The 18031-nt window shown below is 31.8% G+C and overlaps 1 protein-coding gene across 1 annotated transcript in view; it reads right to left on the bottom strand.

Moving 5' to 3' along the window:
• The window catches only part of LOC129220619 (ankyrin repeat domain-containing protein 17-like), a 195540-nt gene that overhangs the window by 37762 nt on the left and 139747 nt on the right, over positions 1 to 18031 (bottom strand). Inside the window, 3 exon segments of the mRNA XM_054855048.1 lie at positions 5075 to 5270; positions 10225 to 10386; positions 17708 to 17881. Coding sequence (XP_054711023.1) covers positions 5075 to 5270; positions 10225 to 10386; positions 17708 to 17881 — 532 coding nt within the window.

Here is an 18031-nt window from a genome sequence, read left to right as displayed (position 1 = left end):
GACCACTCGTTATAAAGACCTTTTTCTCTGGGACGGAGATGGTCGTTATATCGAGCGTCGACTGTATATATAAAACCAACCATACACGAAACAATAAATTTTTGCCCAAAAATTTTATTTTGACCACATATTTAAAGAATTATTATGTGAAACAACTTAGCAATCTAATATGATATTCACATTAAATGTGCTGCATATGTCTAATCAATGTTGATAGCCAAATTTCAGATATAAGCCATTCTACAAGAAGTAAAAAGCTTAACTGGTTACAAAAAAAGGAAACATCAATTTTTTAAGGTCCTAGTCTTTTATAACCCAGTAATATGTCCCTGCATGACATCAAAATGTAACGAAATGTCGTTATTTATTATAACTATTTATTTACCTACAGGGTTATCCAAAAAAATGTTGACAAAATGACATGGAAGATCAGTCATATCATAAGGATAAAAAATTGCAAGGGAACAGAGGGTCGCAAACGCATTGCTAACGCGCTAAATGCACATACAGCCAGAAACGGATGAATGCAAAACAGGTCACAAATTCACACACACATTACACAAAGATTTTACACAACATTTTAGTTTTTAAGAAAGGCTTAGAGCAGCTGTTAAAAGTTACGGCCTTTAGTAGTTCTAATACATTCGTCGCAACAAAGGCAAAACAATCGATGAAAGTTTGTCAAAATGGTTCGTTTTTGCGACAGTGCGAGCTTTGTCACTACCATGCATGTACTACAACTGTAGGTCACACATTTCAACAACTGCTTTAAACCTGTCTTAAAAACTGAAATGTTGTGTAGAATCACCTTTGTGTAATGAATTTGTGACCTGTTTTGCATCCATCAGTTTCTGGCTGTGTGTGCACGTAGCTCGTTAGCATTGCGTTTGCGACCCTCTGTTCTTATGCAATTTCTTATCCTTATGATATGAATGATCTACCATGTCATTTTGTCAACATTTTTTTAAATCACCCTGTATATCTTTTGCAGAAATCTCATATATAATTATTAAAACTTGGAAGTAAAATATTCTACATTTGGATAGCGCAAATGCAGCCAAAGTGCTAAATCTATACAACATATATTATACAATTTAATGTCACACTCGTACGTAGCACAGTGGCAAGTGTACTAAACAACAAGAAACCCAAAAGAATATTAACAATGTAAATTGAAAACCATGTGAATAGGAAAAGTTGAACAATATGAACATTAAGATAATTAATGGAATGGGCAGTAACTGCTACGTTTTCAAAGAGCTGGAGCAGTTGGCATATTGTAATAATTTGCAGGTATCTATAGAGGTCGGTACCGCACAAGTCAGCTAATAATTACATTTTTATCAAATTTATAAGAATCTGCTTGCTTATTTCAACTGCGTGCTGTATTGGTCGACATTAAACGAGTATATTATAAAAGGTGACAAGTTTTTTGATAATGCAGACAAGTACTATCCAACCCCCTGGAGGGGGGGGAGGGCTGGATAACTTCTCAGTTTATTCTTCCAAACATCCCTCATGCTTCCTCTTTTTTTTTTTTCACTTTGGATATGACTTACCTAGATTGTGATTTTGAAATCCTGAAAGTCATCATTGAATTACTTATACTTCTCAAATTATGACATTGAAAAGAAAGAGACTTTGGTTCACACAAAATGTTTCTTTCGTAATTTCATCAAGTCTTTCAATAAAAAGTATTATAAACTGTGTAATGCATATGTATGTATCAGTTTTACCAATTATTTCATATTTAGATTTAGGGGGAAAAAAAAATTCTCATTCACTTTTTGCATTTTTTTGTAAAATACCCAGTTTTTGGGGGTTTACCCAGGTTTTGGCTAAATAATCGGGTAAATACTCAAAAAATATTAACCTACCAGCTGGGTATTCCCAATCCACATCACTAAGCACTAACGAATTTATTTTTAAAAAACTCGCATAAAAGTTAAATATTTATACTTCCATTTTCTAATTAAAATATATTAAATCAGTTTTATCTGTGTGAAATCAAGAATAATGTGAACAAATTACTTACAAACAAAATTGGTAATAAAGGAGAGCTCTAAAATCTCCGCACTGGATAACCAGGCCGAATCCAGAAAACGCGGGTCACCATAGGAAGTAAAATTCCCCGCACTTTACACCATTTCTTTTAAAGCATTTTTTACTATTGATCATTTTATATTTAATTCATTGTTGTGTTTGTTGGTGAGTTGGAGGGGTGATTAAAAGAATGATTAAAAGTGAAAAATTTTATATCTATTTTTCAAAATTTCCTCTGGGAGAGAAACCTCCGGACCCCCTACAATTGGGAACATTCATTTCTACACTTAAAGGGGAGTTCTAGGTCACTTTCTTGATACCAGTTCTCCTCTTAAGGCTCTCTTACGGAACCTCTTAAGGCTAATCCAAGAAAGACATCAGGGGAAAAACGATCAAAAATGTATTGCTGTATGTATCAGACAAAAGGGACAAACATAGTAAAGGGGGGGGGGGGATATTGCCTCTTACACCACTAAGAGAAACTTAAACTACAAAAGGGGCCCCTTACCTGAAATAGCTTAGGGCCCCGTTAAGTCTAAATCTGGCCCTGGTTATTATTTTAAAAGAAAAGTTCTGTACTCAACCAATGAAATACACACACAAAATAGATGAAGTAAAATAAATAATTTAAATAAAAATAAATCAATAAATGATTTTAAATAAATAAAAAATTTAAAAATCCCCTCAAAAATTTCCCTGTGTGCACCCGTCATAAAGTAAAATTATGAGCAATGATCACAAAACAATAATGCACAGATTGTTTTCTTTTTTTAAATCGGATTACTTATATTTTGAAAGAAAGAAGGGCATTGAAACAGTCATTAAAAATCACTACCAAAATACTAAAAGATTAGCAATACTACTGTAAAAAGGAAACTTTCTAAATTTAAAATTGTCTACAGGGTTCATACTCTATTTGGATGAAAAAATTCCATGACTTTTCCAAGACTTTTTCATGACTTCAATAAAAATTTTCATGACCTTGTTCACGAAGAGAATAGCACTATTTAATCTCAAACTTGCTAATTTTTGGAAATGAGCTTAGGAAAACATCTACATGAATGCCAGCCTCATTGAAGCACTTACTCGTAATGTAAAAACGTTGGGCACTACTGTTTTAGAGTATTAGAATTCCCCTTTTTCTGTATTCTATTGCCTGATTAAAGATCTAAAACCTTCAACAAATTAAGATAAACTATGTTAATTTTAATAACAAAGTTCTTACGAGTGATGGAATCGAACTCGAATGCAATTGAATTGCTTTTTTTGAGTGGGCGTGGCAAAACCAAGAACGTGCAAGTTCGCTACTACAGAATATAAAACATAAGAAGTGTTGAAAATAACAGTAATTCAAAATAAGAGATGTCCAAATAATAAAATCACATCGCAAAAAAGGCAAGTGGCTGCAACAGAAGTGGATACACAATGATTTTTCAAAATTCAGATTTGATTTTAGGATCTTTCAATTTGCCACTTTTAATAACTTTTATGTGCTATATACTGTTAAATCACTCAAGATTTCTAATGCTCTTTTAGTGACTGTTACTTTATCTCTGTCCAAGACATTTTTCCATGACCTGAAATAAATTTCCATGACTTTCAATGGAAATTTCAATTTTCCATGACTTTTCCAGGTCTGAAATTCGCTTATTTTTTTTCCATGACTTTCCAGGATTTCCATGACCCGTACGAACCCTGTGTCTAATGGGTTAAATTTTCAGAGCAAAACTGTTTAGAAGAAAACGATTTCAACAAATTAAATTTAAAGAAATAATATAAAACATTAAAAGATTATTGCAGCTCATTAAGAACTGACATACTTGCAGACAAAACAATGTGCCATGAACTCAAAATAGCAATAACAACTTCAGAATTGCTGACATAAAAAAATAGTGCTAACTGTGACGACAAAATATACCATCTGCACATGTCTGCCCCAACTGCTACGGGAGCGCCAATGCCAGAAAATTGATACAAAGAACTTCAGGGGGAAGGAGAAATTACGAACTACAAAACCACGAATGGCAGCGGGAAAGATAAGGAGGAAAAAAATTATTCTTGACAACATATAGCGCTGTGCTAAGAACAATCGGAAAATAAAACAAAATCCTCTGACATTTACAGAAATGTATGTTATTTTTCGTTTTCCCTGACCATTTTCAGCTATTTTCATTTTCCCTGACAATTCCATGTTTTTCCGGTGCGTGGCAACCCTGTCAAAGTATACCTATGTAACTCATTTTAATCTTTTATTATGTTGCTGCAACACTTCTTTCAACAAACCTCAAACGCATACATCTCAAGAATACCGCATGCGTCGAAAATTCTAGTGCGTTTGTAGTCATGGAGGTAGGAGTACAGGAGGGAACATGTGGTATCTACTACAATTGTCGCGTTTGAAGTAACTGTGAGAGAGCTGCGGCCACTGTTGGGTGGTAAGAAAGGGGAAAAGAACTCGTACTACACGGGTGAAAATTTCACGTGTTTTACTTTTCTCGCTCAAATTGATAATGAAAGTAATTTTTTCCTACCCAAGAAATAAAAAAATAACGCACAACACAGTTATATTTTAAGCTTTAAGTTTCCAAAGAATTGGCCTAAGAAATTGCCTAATTAAAGTCTTTAGTTATTTAAAACTAATTTATTGACAAATGAAAGATCAACCTGTTTTAAAATACTTAATCAACAAAGATAAATAAAGGAATAACATAAATGAAAAACAGGTAATTTTTCCTACACAGTTTATGTATTTTAAAACACTAGAATATCTTATTTTGAGGCACCACTTTTTAGGACTTAATCACATTAACAGCTAATGTAAGAAATCAGATCAAGTTCAAACCTTATTTCCCCATTTTACGAATGTTCATATACATTTGTTAATGTATGCCATTTCTGTATGTAAAAGCAGGTCCTTGATGGCAAGAAGTAACTAAATTTTTATTTCTATTTACTTTCTGAATAATTTCCCATGATGTACCAATTTTTAAATATTGTGCCGAAAAATATTCATAAGAATTTCATTTCTTACCTGAGCTGTAGTGCTTGTGAGAGACGGGTTGCTAATACCAACTGTAGTTTTAAAATTATCTGGAAATGTTGCAGGAGTTGGATTACTCACTCGACTTAAACCGCATCTCGTGAGTATTTCAGATAGCTCTTTTTCGGGTTCTTTAATTAAAGCTGTAATTAATTGCTGTGCAAGGCGAGTAGACTCTGCTGATCCTCTGTAAAATATTAAAAAACGTTAAACCAAATAAAACTCACACAAAAAGCTTTTTTGAACTTACAACTAAAATTTTTTTTAACTTGTCTGTGTCTGCAACATATTTTTATAAAATATTAAATAAAAACAAAAAAAGAGACTGCATAAAAACCAAGAAAACTAAAAAGAAAAAAGTATAAGCCCCGTAGTTTAGAATTTTATTAAGTATTGCTGAATTACTACTCCATTGAAATAGTTTTATAATCGATACACTCATAAGACAAATCATAAATTCGAAAGCAGAATAGAAGGATAGCAGTCAGGAACCATTCGTTTTTGACCAATCAAGGAACCCCGTAAAATTTGAATGGGCCCCGACTGTTGATCCTTCTATTCTGCTTTTTAATTTATGATTTGTCTGATGTGTGTATCGATTATAAAACTATTTCAATGGAGTAGTTATTCAGTAATACTTAATAAAATTCTAAACTACTGAACTTACATTTTTTCTTTTTAGTTTTTTTGGTTTTTACGCAGTCGGATTTTTTGTTTTTATTTAATAATTATTTTTTATTTTACCCTTTTTAGTTTATTTTCATCGACTTGGTTTTATTATCATAAGACGATAAATTTTGCAATCTTGTCATTTTATTGAGAAAGTTTATATCGTGAAGATTATTAAGTAATTTGCGGTGGTTTAAACTACTGATTATTAGTCCCTCAAATGACCTTACTCGCTTAAAGCTACACATGCTTAACCTTTAGCAAAGATGCACGAACTTAAGTCAACCAGCTACATTAACAGCGCCGAAAAGTCGTCAGTCCAATTTTTTTCTCAAAACTAAAAAAGTCCATCAAGAGAGTACATGTCGCGAAACTCAGTCCCCTGAATCACGACAAAAACAAATGCAACACATTGGAAATGAAAATCGAATTAGTAGACTTCTTAAACAAAAAATTCAGGCAGCGAAAATGCTAATTGCATTTGTCGCACGCTGTGTAGCCCGCAGGTAGCGTGCAAGATGATACTGAACAGACAATATGGCGACTGGTTTTTGATATGTTGAATTATAATTACTGTCATGTGTTTAATGACACTCCCAAGGTTAAGAAAAAATGATTGACATAAGATTTATCAAAATATGCTAAGGTGTTTAGCCTGTACAACATCACATAGGAACAAACATACATACATAGACTCATAAACACAGTACCCTCTTTTGCGTTGCACACGCACAGTCGGGTAAAAAGACTAAAATTAAACATACTTGATAACCTTATGAAATGAGAAAGGAGGAAAAACAAAATGAAAAAACAAGAAACATTTGTACCTTGGAACCAGATGAATGATTGTACAATTTAGAGATGCACCGAATGTTCAGTTGATATTGGGTATACTGCTTATTCAGTAGACTAACCAGATATTTGGTTTCGTCGAATACTTTAATATTCCGGAACCGAATGGTTATCAAACTTAAATAATTGACAGTTGGTAAACAAACTCATTTTTTTAATACAATGAAAAGTAAAGGTATAATACTATAGTACAAAATTAATACAAATGTTACTTACTAATATTACCACATTCAAAGAAACTTCAACTGAAGAGAAAATACTTAGATGTTTAATTACATGTTACAATTATTAGCTGATCACCTACTGAAGAGACTAAGCTAGCAGAAATCACTTGAATAAATTGCATTGATACTTTAAGAATATAAGTTGGATGAATCAAAATGCAAGATTTTTAATAACATAGCATGCTACAATGATAATCAGGTATTGAATCATATATCCCAAAAGAAATTAACTATCAATTTATACTGAATTGTTAAAAATTACAAAGTTAGCCATTTACAATATAAATTTACTTTTACGGTGATTTTTTCATTTTCAATTTATTTTCAATAATATAATACAGTAGACCCTCGTTTCACGCGGGTTTATTTTACGCGGTCGATTATACGCAATTTAAGATATGACACCTTAATTTTATTTTATGCAGATGAGTTTCGGTTTTAGGCGGATGAGGCAATGAAAACAGATAACATTTTCCCTCTTTTAAAACCCAAACTCCCAAAGATTGCAGATTACGCGTAATCAACTGCACTTTGGCATGCTAATAATCGAGCTTAGGCCACTGGAGACATTTTATGATTGGTTCCAGAGCTCTTTCCAGAAGTAAAGTTATTAAACTCACACAGTTCAGAACTCACTGGAAGAAGAGCTTTAAGAAGTGACAAAGAATTCCAAAACCAACAAGGATACCGACATCGGTGACACAGAACCAAAAACGTTCACATTGAAAATTTTGAGCCATTCCTAGACAATAGAAATGATCTTTCTGATTCGTTAGTTCGTGACGCAAGTGATCATACATGCTTTAATGCTCTCTCTGCAAAGAATTACAGAGAAAAATTCTTAATGACTGCCAAAAGACTATCATAGCCAGCTCTTCTTTATAAACAGAACATGAAATGAATTTATGTTTTCTTTATGCATGTTGTGCATAAAAATCGATATAAGTACACATTAAACTTATTATATAATTAGTCATCACTAGAATGAAGTAAATTTTTATCTTCGGAACCTAACCCCTATTTTAACACTACTAGTATTAGGTCTCAATTTAAGCAGTTTCAATTTACGCAGGATTCCCATGGAATGTAACCCGCGTAAAACAAGGGTCTACTGTATTTTTATTTTTTAATTAATTAATATAGCATTAAATGCAGATAAATTTAGGATATTAAATAAATATGCCTTTACACTTCACAAAAGACAGAAAATTAACATTATCTATTTTAAAGTGGCATAAAAAATACAAATATTACAGGTAAAAAACTAAACTAAATATTTGGTATTCCACAAAATGTAATATTCGATGCATCCCTTGTACAATTGGCAAAGTTTCATTCTCTTAGAACCCCACCCCTCCCCCCAAATTGTAGAAAAACTAATCCACAAAAAGTAACAGTTATATTTTTAAGTTAATAAGTTTTTAAAGAAAATTAAAAAAATTAAAAATTAAATACTGATTTAAGCAATTATTTTCTTTAGTTTATTCATTACATTATTCGAAACATCTTTCTTCTTTGAAGCAATACATTTGTTATCAATTCTGTAAATAGTAATTATTGTAGTAACGTAACCTGTAAATAGTTTCCCATAATGAATATACAACCCCTATTCATTCGGCTAAAGTATACGATTCCCCTATTTCTTTTTTGTTCATTGATAAAATTTGATAAGGTCTACTATTTTCTAGAAGCGTTTGGAATCTTGCGGAATATTTGAGAGATTTCTTTCGATGTTTATAAAAGCATCCCGCGTGATAAAACGTTCAGTTTCGATTGAGAATTTGTACTGAGAGTTTATTATTAGCTCTGTTTATTGCGAGGCATTTCGCTGTGTTGTTTTCGTATTTGGAAGTAAATACATGTGTAACCGTTGAGTTTACGGTGTTGAGTGATACTTGTTTAATTGCTGGTGAAATTTAGCAGTTGTTAACGATTTTTCCTGTACATAGTGTAAATAAAGCTCCTGTGTTTTTATCAAGAACTGTGTCGTCCTCTCAAGAAAGTTGGAAGTCGCAGCGGATCCGTTACACATTATACAGGAAAACTTCAAATATAACAAAATTATTTATCATCATAATCAGCACTTATACATAGTCAAGATAAACAGGATTACTAAAAGTAAAATTTACGATAGAAACAATCTTTCGACAAAAAAAAGACATCAGGGTTAATGCTTGTTTAAAGCAGCTATAGTAGTCACTTTAGCATTTTCCAATAAGCATATTGCAAACCCAAATAATATAGACGATTACATGAATGCTGTTCGCAGAAATGTTTCAAAATTTGTAGACAGTTTTGATATTTTTTTTACAACTTTCTTTACTTATCCAGTTTTTTCTGTAATGTGTCTTGATTTTGTTATTGTGTGGCAATAACTTCTGTTGTATAAAACTAGCACATTTATTAATTATGATATTTGAGCCATAATAATGGTATATATAAATATAGCTTTACGATTTTGCTGTTAGTGAAGCAGTTTTAAGGTAGAGAACTGCATTTTTTCAAAGGAAAATTATGGAAATTCTTCGAATTCGCAGACAGTGGAACAATTTATCTAGGTCTGCCTACTAAAAAAATTTTAGGTGTAACAAATGTCTGATTCCTTAAGTCAGTCACTAAATTCTCTTACTTCTGACAACTGACACGAACGTAAAATTGAAAAGATAATGTACTCTTGACAATCACAAAATATGACAACTTTTTAATTCCATATAAAGCTACAGGAAATTTCTCGGGTGGCAGGAGACCAGAGATTGAACATTCCAGACTGACGAGCCCACATCAAAGATGAAATTGCAGTCTATGGATAGAATATCTGGGCTATCGGTATTTTGCATGTAGTACTGTATTAGCCCTGCCTTAAGAGAGGTAACTTACTGCTTAATACTTTTGCAAGAGAGTTTGAATGTTTCAATAAATGTTTCAATTTATTATTTTTTTCACACTTAATGGATCATTAATCTCAATATTTTGTTCTGTAAGTGACTAAACAATTATATCAACAGAGTTGCCACTCAACTCTGGGAAAAAAATTCTTTGTGTTTTTCCTGTATGACTATGTAGAAGTACAAATAAAAGCACAAACTGATAATTGAATGGGAACATTAATCTCCTGATTCATTGCAAAATAATAATAATAATAAATAAATAAGAAGAAGAAGTAAAGAATTCATTAAAACTCAAACAATAATATTGTGATTGAATATTTATCTTCAAATAATAACAATAATGACTTCTCAATAACATAAGCAGTTAAGCAGAAAAAAAAATTACTAGCCTAAACCTCTCTAAATTAAATTTACGTAAAAGTAAAGAAGCAAGATTAATCAATAAAACATTAAGTAACTTTTGCTTTTATGATAGGCATTTTAATACTCAAATTTTATTGTAACATACCTGATTATTACTGTTCTTTCACCTTGACCCTTTTGCTTTTCAACTTCAATATGTGCTCCTGATCCTTCTCTGATGGCATTGATATTCATTCCACCTCTGCCAATCACCCTACTAATTGCATTCGCTGGTACAGATACTTTCTTCGACCTATTAAACAATTTGCTTCAAAAAATAATTAATATTTTTCTCAAATAACTAAAAGCATTTCCAAAACAAAATAACAAAAGATAAATATAAAAATTTCAGAAATTATAAAACAAATTACTTGAAAAATAAGAAAAATAAAGGTTCCTCAATTGCCATAACTACTAAATTAGTAGAATAAATCAATGAACAGAAAATATAAATTTTTAAAACAAAAGTAGTGCAATGAAATATAAAACATATCACAGTTCATGATAAAAATAAAGCATAAACTACTTCATAATTTTTCAATAAAGAAACATAATTAAATAATAGAAAAGAATAAGTAAATTAATAAGTAAAAATAAACATCTCAGCTCCAATGAACAGGGAAAAAACAGCTATTCCTAATTCCTGCAATGTTGAAAAGGAACTCTATACCTTATTGCACATCTTGTCAAAATTCAGTTTCGAAATAACTTTAAAATATGAATGAATTTCATATAAGCATAATTTTATCCATTCATTTTTAAACTGCTCAATCAACAAGTTAAGAATAAGAAACTATTTATATCACAGGGTCACTGATCTCAAATCACTTTTGATTGCATAACTTTTTACACACACCAACTATAAATTTTTAGATTTTTAGTTGGGTACTTGAATAGACGGAGAAAATAGATTAATATTTCACATAAAAATAAACATACAGTGACCTCTCCCTCACGCACTAACTGAGAAAAATGGCCTATAAGTAAAGATGATTAAAAATTCAAAATGCCAACGATAGACTGAATGTTGCTAATCTATGCATTACTGGTACCATGGTACCATAAGCTTCAAAATTTTAATACAGTGATATGAAACTTATATTCTACAGCATATAAATATATGAACAGTAATACAAAATAGTGCAGTACTAATAAACCTTAAAAAATTTCGTTACATATTTATTGAAAATACACAACCCATAACTTCATACCAAGCATTTGAATAAATGGAATCGATAAAAGTATGCAACACAAAAAAATAACACTAATTGTAACACAAAATAACTAATAATAAAACAAAAGAAACACAGGCCCCAGGACAGATAATGTTGGTTATTCTGGAATATGAAATAGCGTCAGAAATAAGAATTTAAATCTAGGCATCACGATGATATTTGCAATAAGTTTTCTAGGCATTAAAATAAAATTTCTAGGTGCCTTTTACAATAAACGAAGCATACAAAGGGTTATTTAAACCCATTCAAGCAAGTAATGCTTGCATACAATTTAAAAGCAGGGCTATCGAGTAGGAGAGAAAAAGATAAGATTCTGGCTCTGACTCCCAGGGACGTAACTAGAGGGGGGCGGACAAGGCTCGCGCCCCGGGCGCTAGATTTCAGGGACACAAAACTGGAGAAGTAAATGCATGAATATATTTTTACCCAAGGAAAAAGTGAAAAAAAGAAACAACTTAGTAGAATTAAAATTTAAAAAAAAACCACTCAGGACAGGAACAGGCTCACAGAATGAAAAAGATAGACGGAAAGCAGGTAGGCGCAGTAAATGGCATAATGTATTTTCTTAGAGTGACCAGTTCTTGTTACATCTCACCTAAGAATCACCCAAAAGCAGCAAAAATGCTTGAATATGCTTAATAGACAATAAAACCATAATAAAACTGTCAACGTGATGTCCCTTTACTACATAAGAACGAGAGCTAGTCTACCCTACTGGCCTCAGGTAAAATCGTTTTACAGCGTTCCCTCGGACTTGGCCCTTTTTTAGAAATTGGAGCGAGTTTCCACCCCCACAGTCTTGATCCTATAGAATAATTCTCTAAAAGAGTTTCTCTGTGGTACGAGCTCTCGTACTACATATTTCTCTGATAGTTTTGCCTTTTCCATTTTATTATTCCACGGTATGTTTTGCTCATCTTGTGTAGTTTTAATTCAATTAAAAAATATGTAGAAAAAGCAATCTGGTCAGGGACTGATTACTGAATAGGCCAACTAGGCCGTGGCCTAGGTCCCCCAAATGGCTTATTTTAATTTAGTCTATGACTAAAATTGTTTCATCTAACGGCTAAATTTATATAAAGTTTGAATGCAGGGTGCCTCAAAAAAGTATTTGGCATAGGACCCATCGATATCTTAATCGGGCCTTGCATCTGGTGCTGAATTTAGGAGGACAGGTAAAGCAAGCATGGAAAAGAAGATCATCAGTCCTCATCTTAATTATCATCTTGGTTAAATGTTTAAGACGTTTGGTAAGACATAGTTTATCTAATTTAAAAACTTTGCACTATATTTATTGAGATTCAATGCAAAGTTCTGAAGGCTGACAATATTTTCTTTAGAAAACATTGGTTTTTTAGAGAAAAACTGAGCTAAATTGAGATATTTTCCACTTAGTATGAATATAGTTTTGCCACCATAATATTTAAAATTTCTTGAAACATCAACGTCAATAGGTGGGAAATCAGCCAGTTTTCACAGCTCTTAAACTTGAATTTCGTTTCGGTACTTTTGATGTATATTTAACATTAAAACATTAAATGGAAGTAACTTGGTAAAAAGGGTGCTGAAAACATGTAATAATAATAATATTTTAAAGATGCGTTGTTTTTTTTTACTGAAGAAGAAAAAAATAGAAAAAAAAATGCAGGCACAGAAAAGTGTTTCCGTGTTGCAAAAAACTCTTTTTTTCAAAATCTAGTTCCTTTATACTGAGAAATAACCCTGCTCTTGAAGCTTGTAGCCCCCAAAATATGTGTTTTTTAAAATAAGTTTTGTGGTATGCTAAAGATAAAATGTTTTCCTATTACTATAAAATGCAGGAATTCTGGTGGAGTAATTTTTGGTGCCTCTCCCCCACCCCACTCCCAATTTTTTCTTTTTTTTTTTCTTTTAATCTTTTATCAGATCTATGGAAACATGAAGTTCATGCAATTTCAGGAACAACACGCATTTGTTTTTGTGGAGTAACGAAAGTTACTCGTACATTACAAGATAAGTATTGAAAATTAATTTTGAATGCATTTTATGTAAATTTTACTCTTGATTCATATGTAAGTGCATCATCTGCACAATAGTGTGCTCTATTTATATTTGATAGATAAAATATAGATTAAAATGCTAGGGGTCTGCCGCCATCTGCTCGCCCCTAACGTTCACCTATCCCCTATTATTGCTTTGAAATCTTATTTGGCTCTCCAAGATTTAAATTGTCTGTTAGGAAGAATCAGATTAAAATACACATTACAGTTAAAGCAAAATGAAATTCACGCTCCCCCTCTTGTAGAAAATAGAATTTAATTTAAGAGCTCATTATAATTACTAACAACTTAATAACTCATTATAATTGGAACAGTAATAAAATCCCGTTCCTACACAATGAAAAAAAGAACTTGATAAAAATGCGCATAATAAAATTTATTTTAAAACAAAAACGCTTCAAAGAACAACCCTACCACGGGGTTTAAACTAAATTGCACAAACTTTCCCAGCTATAGGGGCTAAAGGGCTCCTGACCAGTTTTGTACGTTTGAAAAACCGTTTTCAAATTCATCTTCTCCAATAACATTTCCCTCTTTAGCTCCGGGCTTGAATTGAGTTTAGCCAATGACTTCCGATGAAATAGAAACTCCTATATTTATTCATTTACTAATCTAATTAAATGAGAAAATTGGATCAAGCTTCACCTGATACAGAGAAAAAATTTTTTTAGACTTACATAAAAGGGGTTGTGAATGACATAAAAGGGCTGTGAGAAATCTTTCATCCCCTTAAAAGTATACATGGGAAGTTTTAGATTAAAAAAAAAGGAATTTCAAAAAAGAAATAGAAAAAAAAACCCTTAATTCGAAAAAAAAAAAAAAAAAACACTCCGAGGTCCATAGGGGTTCGAAGTAATTGAGTCCGAAATTTCAAGGATGAGGTGGTTATGGGTCTCCTGGACGTAGGACAGCCAAAAACCCAATTTCTTTGACATTATGTTTTTAAAAATACGTATAGCTAGGTTTTGGAGAATTTTTCAGAATTTAAATATTAGTATTTTTATAAAATTGTTAAAAATCCACCATTTGTTTTACTATTGAGATGGGTATCACCCGGGATGAATCCCCCCCCCCTCCCGTCGAAGTGACGCTATTGATAATTATGTATGTATGTGGGCATGTTTTCAGTGGATTTTCTGTGTAATATATATTGAAAGGTCTGACGCTGACATTATCAAAGAATTTTTTTTCAAGGGAGGGGTCTTTTTTTTTCAAATTTCATTTTTTTTTCAAAGCGAGGTCTTGCCCCTGTTCGAAAATGACCTAGTTACGTCCCTGCTGACTCCTGGAATTTTAGAGCTTTGACTCTGACTCATTTACCCCAAAATCAAACAGACTCCCATCTGGAATCCTAAGCCCTGGCAGCAATATGGACTCTGAGAAAAATTGACTGACTCCAACTCTGGAAATTTTAAAGCCCTTGATTCCAGACTCCTTTTCCCCAAACTCAGTCCTATTCTGACTCTTATGTCTCCAATTCCAACCCCGCAGACCTGCTTAAAAAGTTAAAATTTATTTTTTTTTAATTCTTTGGCACTGATCAGGGGTTATGACATCTATGAGTTGTGCTCATTTAGCAACCATTCCTCAGAAACACTATTTCTGAGTTTTTTATTTTTAAAAACAGAACAGTTATTTTCTACAGCAAAATCTTGTCAACAAATAGTTTCATCTATTTCTGCAAAAAATGCATTGTTATATATGAGTGAGAGATGCTCAGTTAGCGTAATGCATAGTTATTATTTTACTAAATCCTTGTTTATTAGGACCACTGATAAAAGCTGTGTATATGAAAAGGAAACATAAATGAAAGGATGTATGAGTGTGAAGCCACTGCTAGAGACATACCAAGAACTCGGTAACTACTCGGTACTTGGCCAAATTTTGATCAGATACTCTTCCATTACCATGTAGTTGTAAAAAAAAATGAATATCGTTCAAGACAGATTTTACAATTAGTAAGAAAGTGCAAGCATATAATATACTGCAATCATTTACAATTCAAATTTATAAGTCAAATTTAAATTTTGAGAATAATGAAGTTTGTTATGCTTCAATGGAGTAAATCTTGATTTTAATGCCCCCAAAGTTAATAAAACTTATTTATTAAAAATAAGGCAAAAAAAGTATAGAAAATATGAAATTTTTATATTATTAAATGGATTTTTGTTACAAACAAAAATTATTTATAATATAAAAATACGTTTGCTTAAAAAAATAAAAGCAAATAAAACGTTAAAAGCACAAATGTGCACTAACACTGCAGACACCTGTTTTGGCGTTCAAGGTATGTCTTTCTCAATACACAAAATGTGAGCTTATGGGTTTAAAGGCATCCAACAAAAGTCAGATTTTTTGCTGGAAGTCTTTCCATTCATTAGCTCATATTTTGTGCACTGAAAAAAGCATTCCTTGTTACACCAAAACACAAGTCTGCACTGAAGTGTTCCTGCACATTTGTGCTTTTAACATTGTTTAAAGCAAAAATAAAAACAATTATTTATGTTTGGCGGACTAGAACTATAATAGATTGATATAATTGGTTTTACTTCAACTTGATTAATCATACCTTATATTTATTTGTTTATTTTTAATTTTAAAAGTAACTTTTTTGTAAATTATTTGACAGAAACAAAATCTTTTAAATAATACATAATTTCAGCTGGAATTTTGTTTTAAAAACTATTATATGGACATGGAGGTGTATACTACTATATCAAAGAGTTCAAAATTCATCACGTATGTGTTGGTGGTTCTTCTTAAAACATAATTGGTACTCGGTAAACCAGTTCTCGACCGAGTAGTGAAAGGTCGAGTATTTGGTACTCGGCCAAAGTGCTACTCGGTATGTCTCTATTCACTGCAGTATGAATTTCTTAATTTTAGAAATATTTTGTTTTTACTTGTGAGCAAACAAATGACTAATGTCGCATGAAGAACTAGTTTACTGAGGCAACTCATCTTAAAATTTTCATGGCAGAAAATTCCAATATATATACATACAGTAAAACCTGTTTATCTAGAACCTGTCTATCTCAAAAATCTTGCTATGTCAAAATTTTTCATTTTCTCTACATTTATAGCATTAACTCAATGTTTTCCACCATATTAATCTCAAATAAAATTTTCTGAAAATATCTACATCTGGAATTCTGACTGCACTATATTTTTGTTTAATTTGATCCCCAGCGATCTTTATGAATTGTGGAACTTGGAGACAGAAAGCTTTTTTTCTAATATTAGAAGTCATATAATCCTTTAAGTCTTGTGAGAGATGTAGCTCACGGAAAATTTTATGAACAAGGATCACGGTTTCCAGCAACTTCATTCATTTGGAAACTGAGGGGCAGGACACTGTTGTTGCCTGAAAATGCTACCTGAGTTTTACTTTCTAGTCCATGGATACCGGTTATTTTTTTGTGCTCTCTAAGTTTAAATCTTTCAAATGTTTAAATTGTTTCAAATAAGGAAAAAATAAAAATCTCAAAAAATTTTATTGAAAATCACTGGAAAATAATTTTTTATCCTCAAGGTAAGCATAAACACTGTCAATACAATCATTAAAATTTTGTATAATGAAAGCATATCACATTGTTCCAACTGCTTATTTTTATAACTTTTATCAAAATCTATTTATCTTGAAACCTTCGTATCTCGAATTTTTCTTCTGTCCCATGAAATTTGAGATATTAAGGTTTGACTGCATATATGTTTCCCTAATTATCTTAAAATACAGTATAAGACCTTAAGTCCTTCTAATGCTAGAGACCGTGTACGTTTAGTATTTCTTTTTCCCTTCTTTACCAATCTTAACAAAAGCATCCTTTAGTATGCCAAAGTAACTGTAAGTCGAAGATGATGGCTATAGGCGGATGTTTTTGTAACACTGTATTATATGATGTGCCAATTAGTGTAATAAATAAATCACATTTATAATGAAAAAAAAAAGGCTTTGTATCTTTGCTTAATGAGCTTTGTGTTGAATACTGAGAGCATAAAAAGTATTTTAAACTGAAAGTGGATACTAAAAAAAATCGCTGAACGATTTCAGCAAAACGCTAATACTACGCATGACATATGGTATTGAAGCAAAGTGAAAATAAACTTATAAACTTAAGTAATATATTTTCAACAAGTAATAAACAAATGATAACAATTTTGTATATTTAAAATGTCAAAAGAATATTGATTTTTTTTTTTTTAATCTGGAGGAAATAAAGTTCTGGGTTTTCTGCTCTTCCCAAACTGGGGTCCCAACATACTGAATTCAAAATCGATGGTTATACATTTCTTGAAATTTTGCTTCAAAACTTACCTCCTAACAACCTCTTTCCAGCCTTCATCTCTTTTCTGCCACTTCTTAGGTGAAGCACTGTTAGTCAAAGGACTTTTCAGAGAATGAGGTAAACAAGAAGTAGAAGGACTTCTGAGACCTGCTGTAAGAGCAACTTCAGTTGGAAGATCGAGAGCAAGCTCTCCCAGCGAATCCCTGGAAGAATTTGAACTGGGCATTAAAAAATTTTAACAAAATTTGAATGAAATAATCAATCAAATCGTCATGGAAAACTTGAAAGGTTGTATTATGTGCTAACTATTATGCATGTGAGGACATTATGTATGTGTGTGAGAACTTAGCCCT

The sequence above is a fragment of the Uloborus diversus genome, chromosome 4, assembly GCF_026930045.1.
Source record: "Uloborus diversus isolate 005 chromosome 4, Udiv.v.3.1, whole genome shotgun sequence".
Lineage (NCBI taxonomy): Eukaryota > Metazoa > Arthropoda > Arachnida > Araneae > Uloboridae > Uloborus > Uloborus diversus.
The sequence above is the reverse complement of the archived record's forward strand: the minus strand, read 5'-3'. Positions and strand labels throughout refer to the sequence as shown.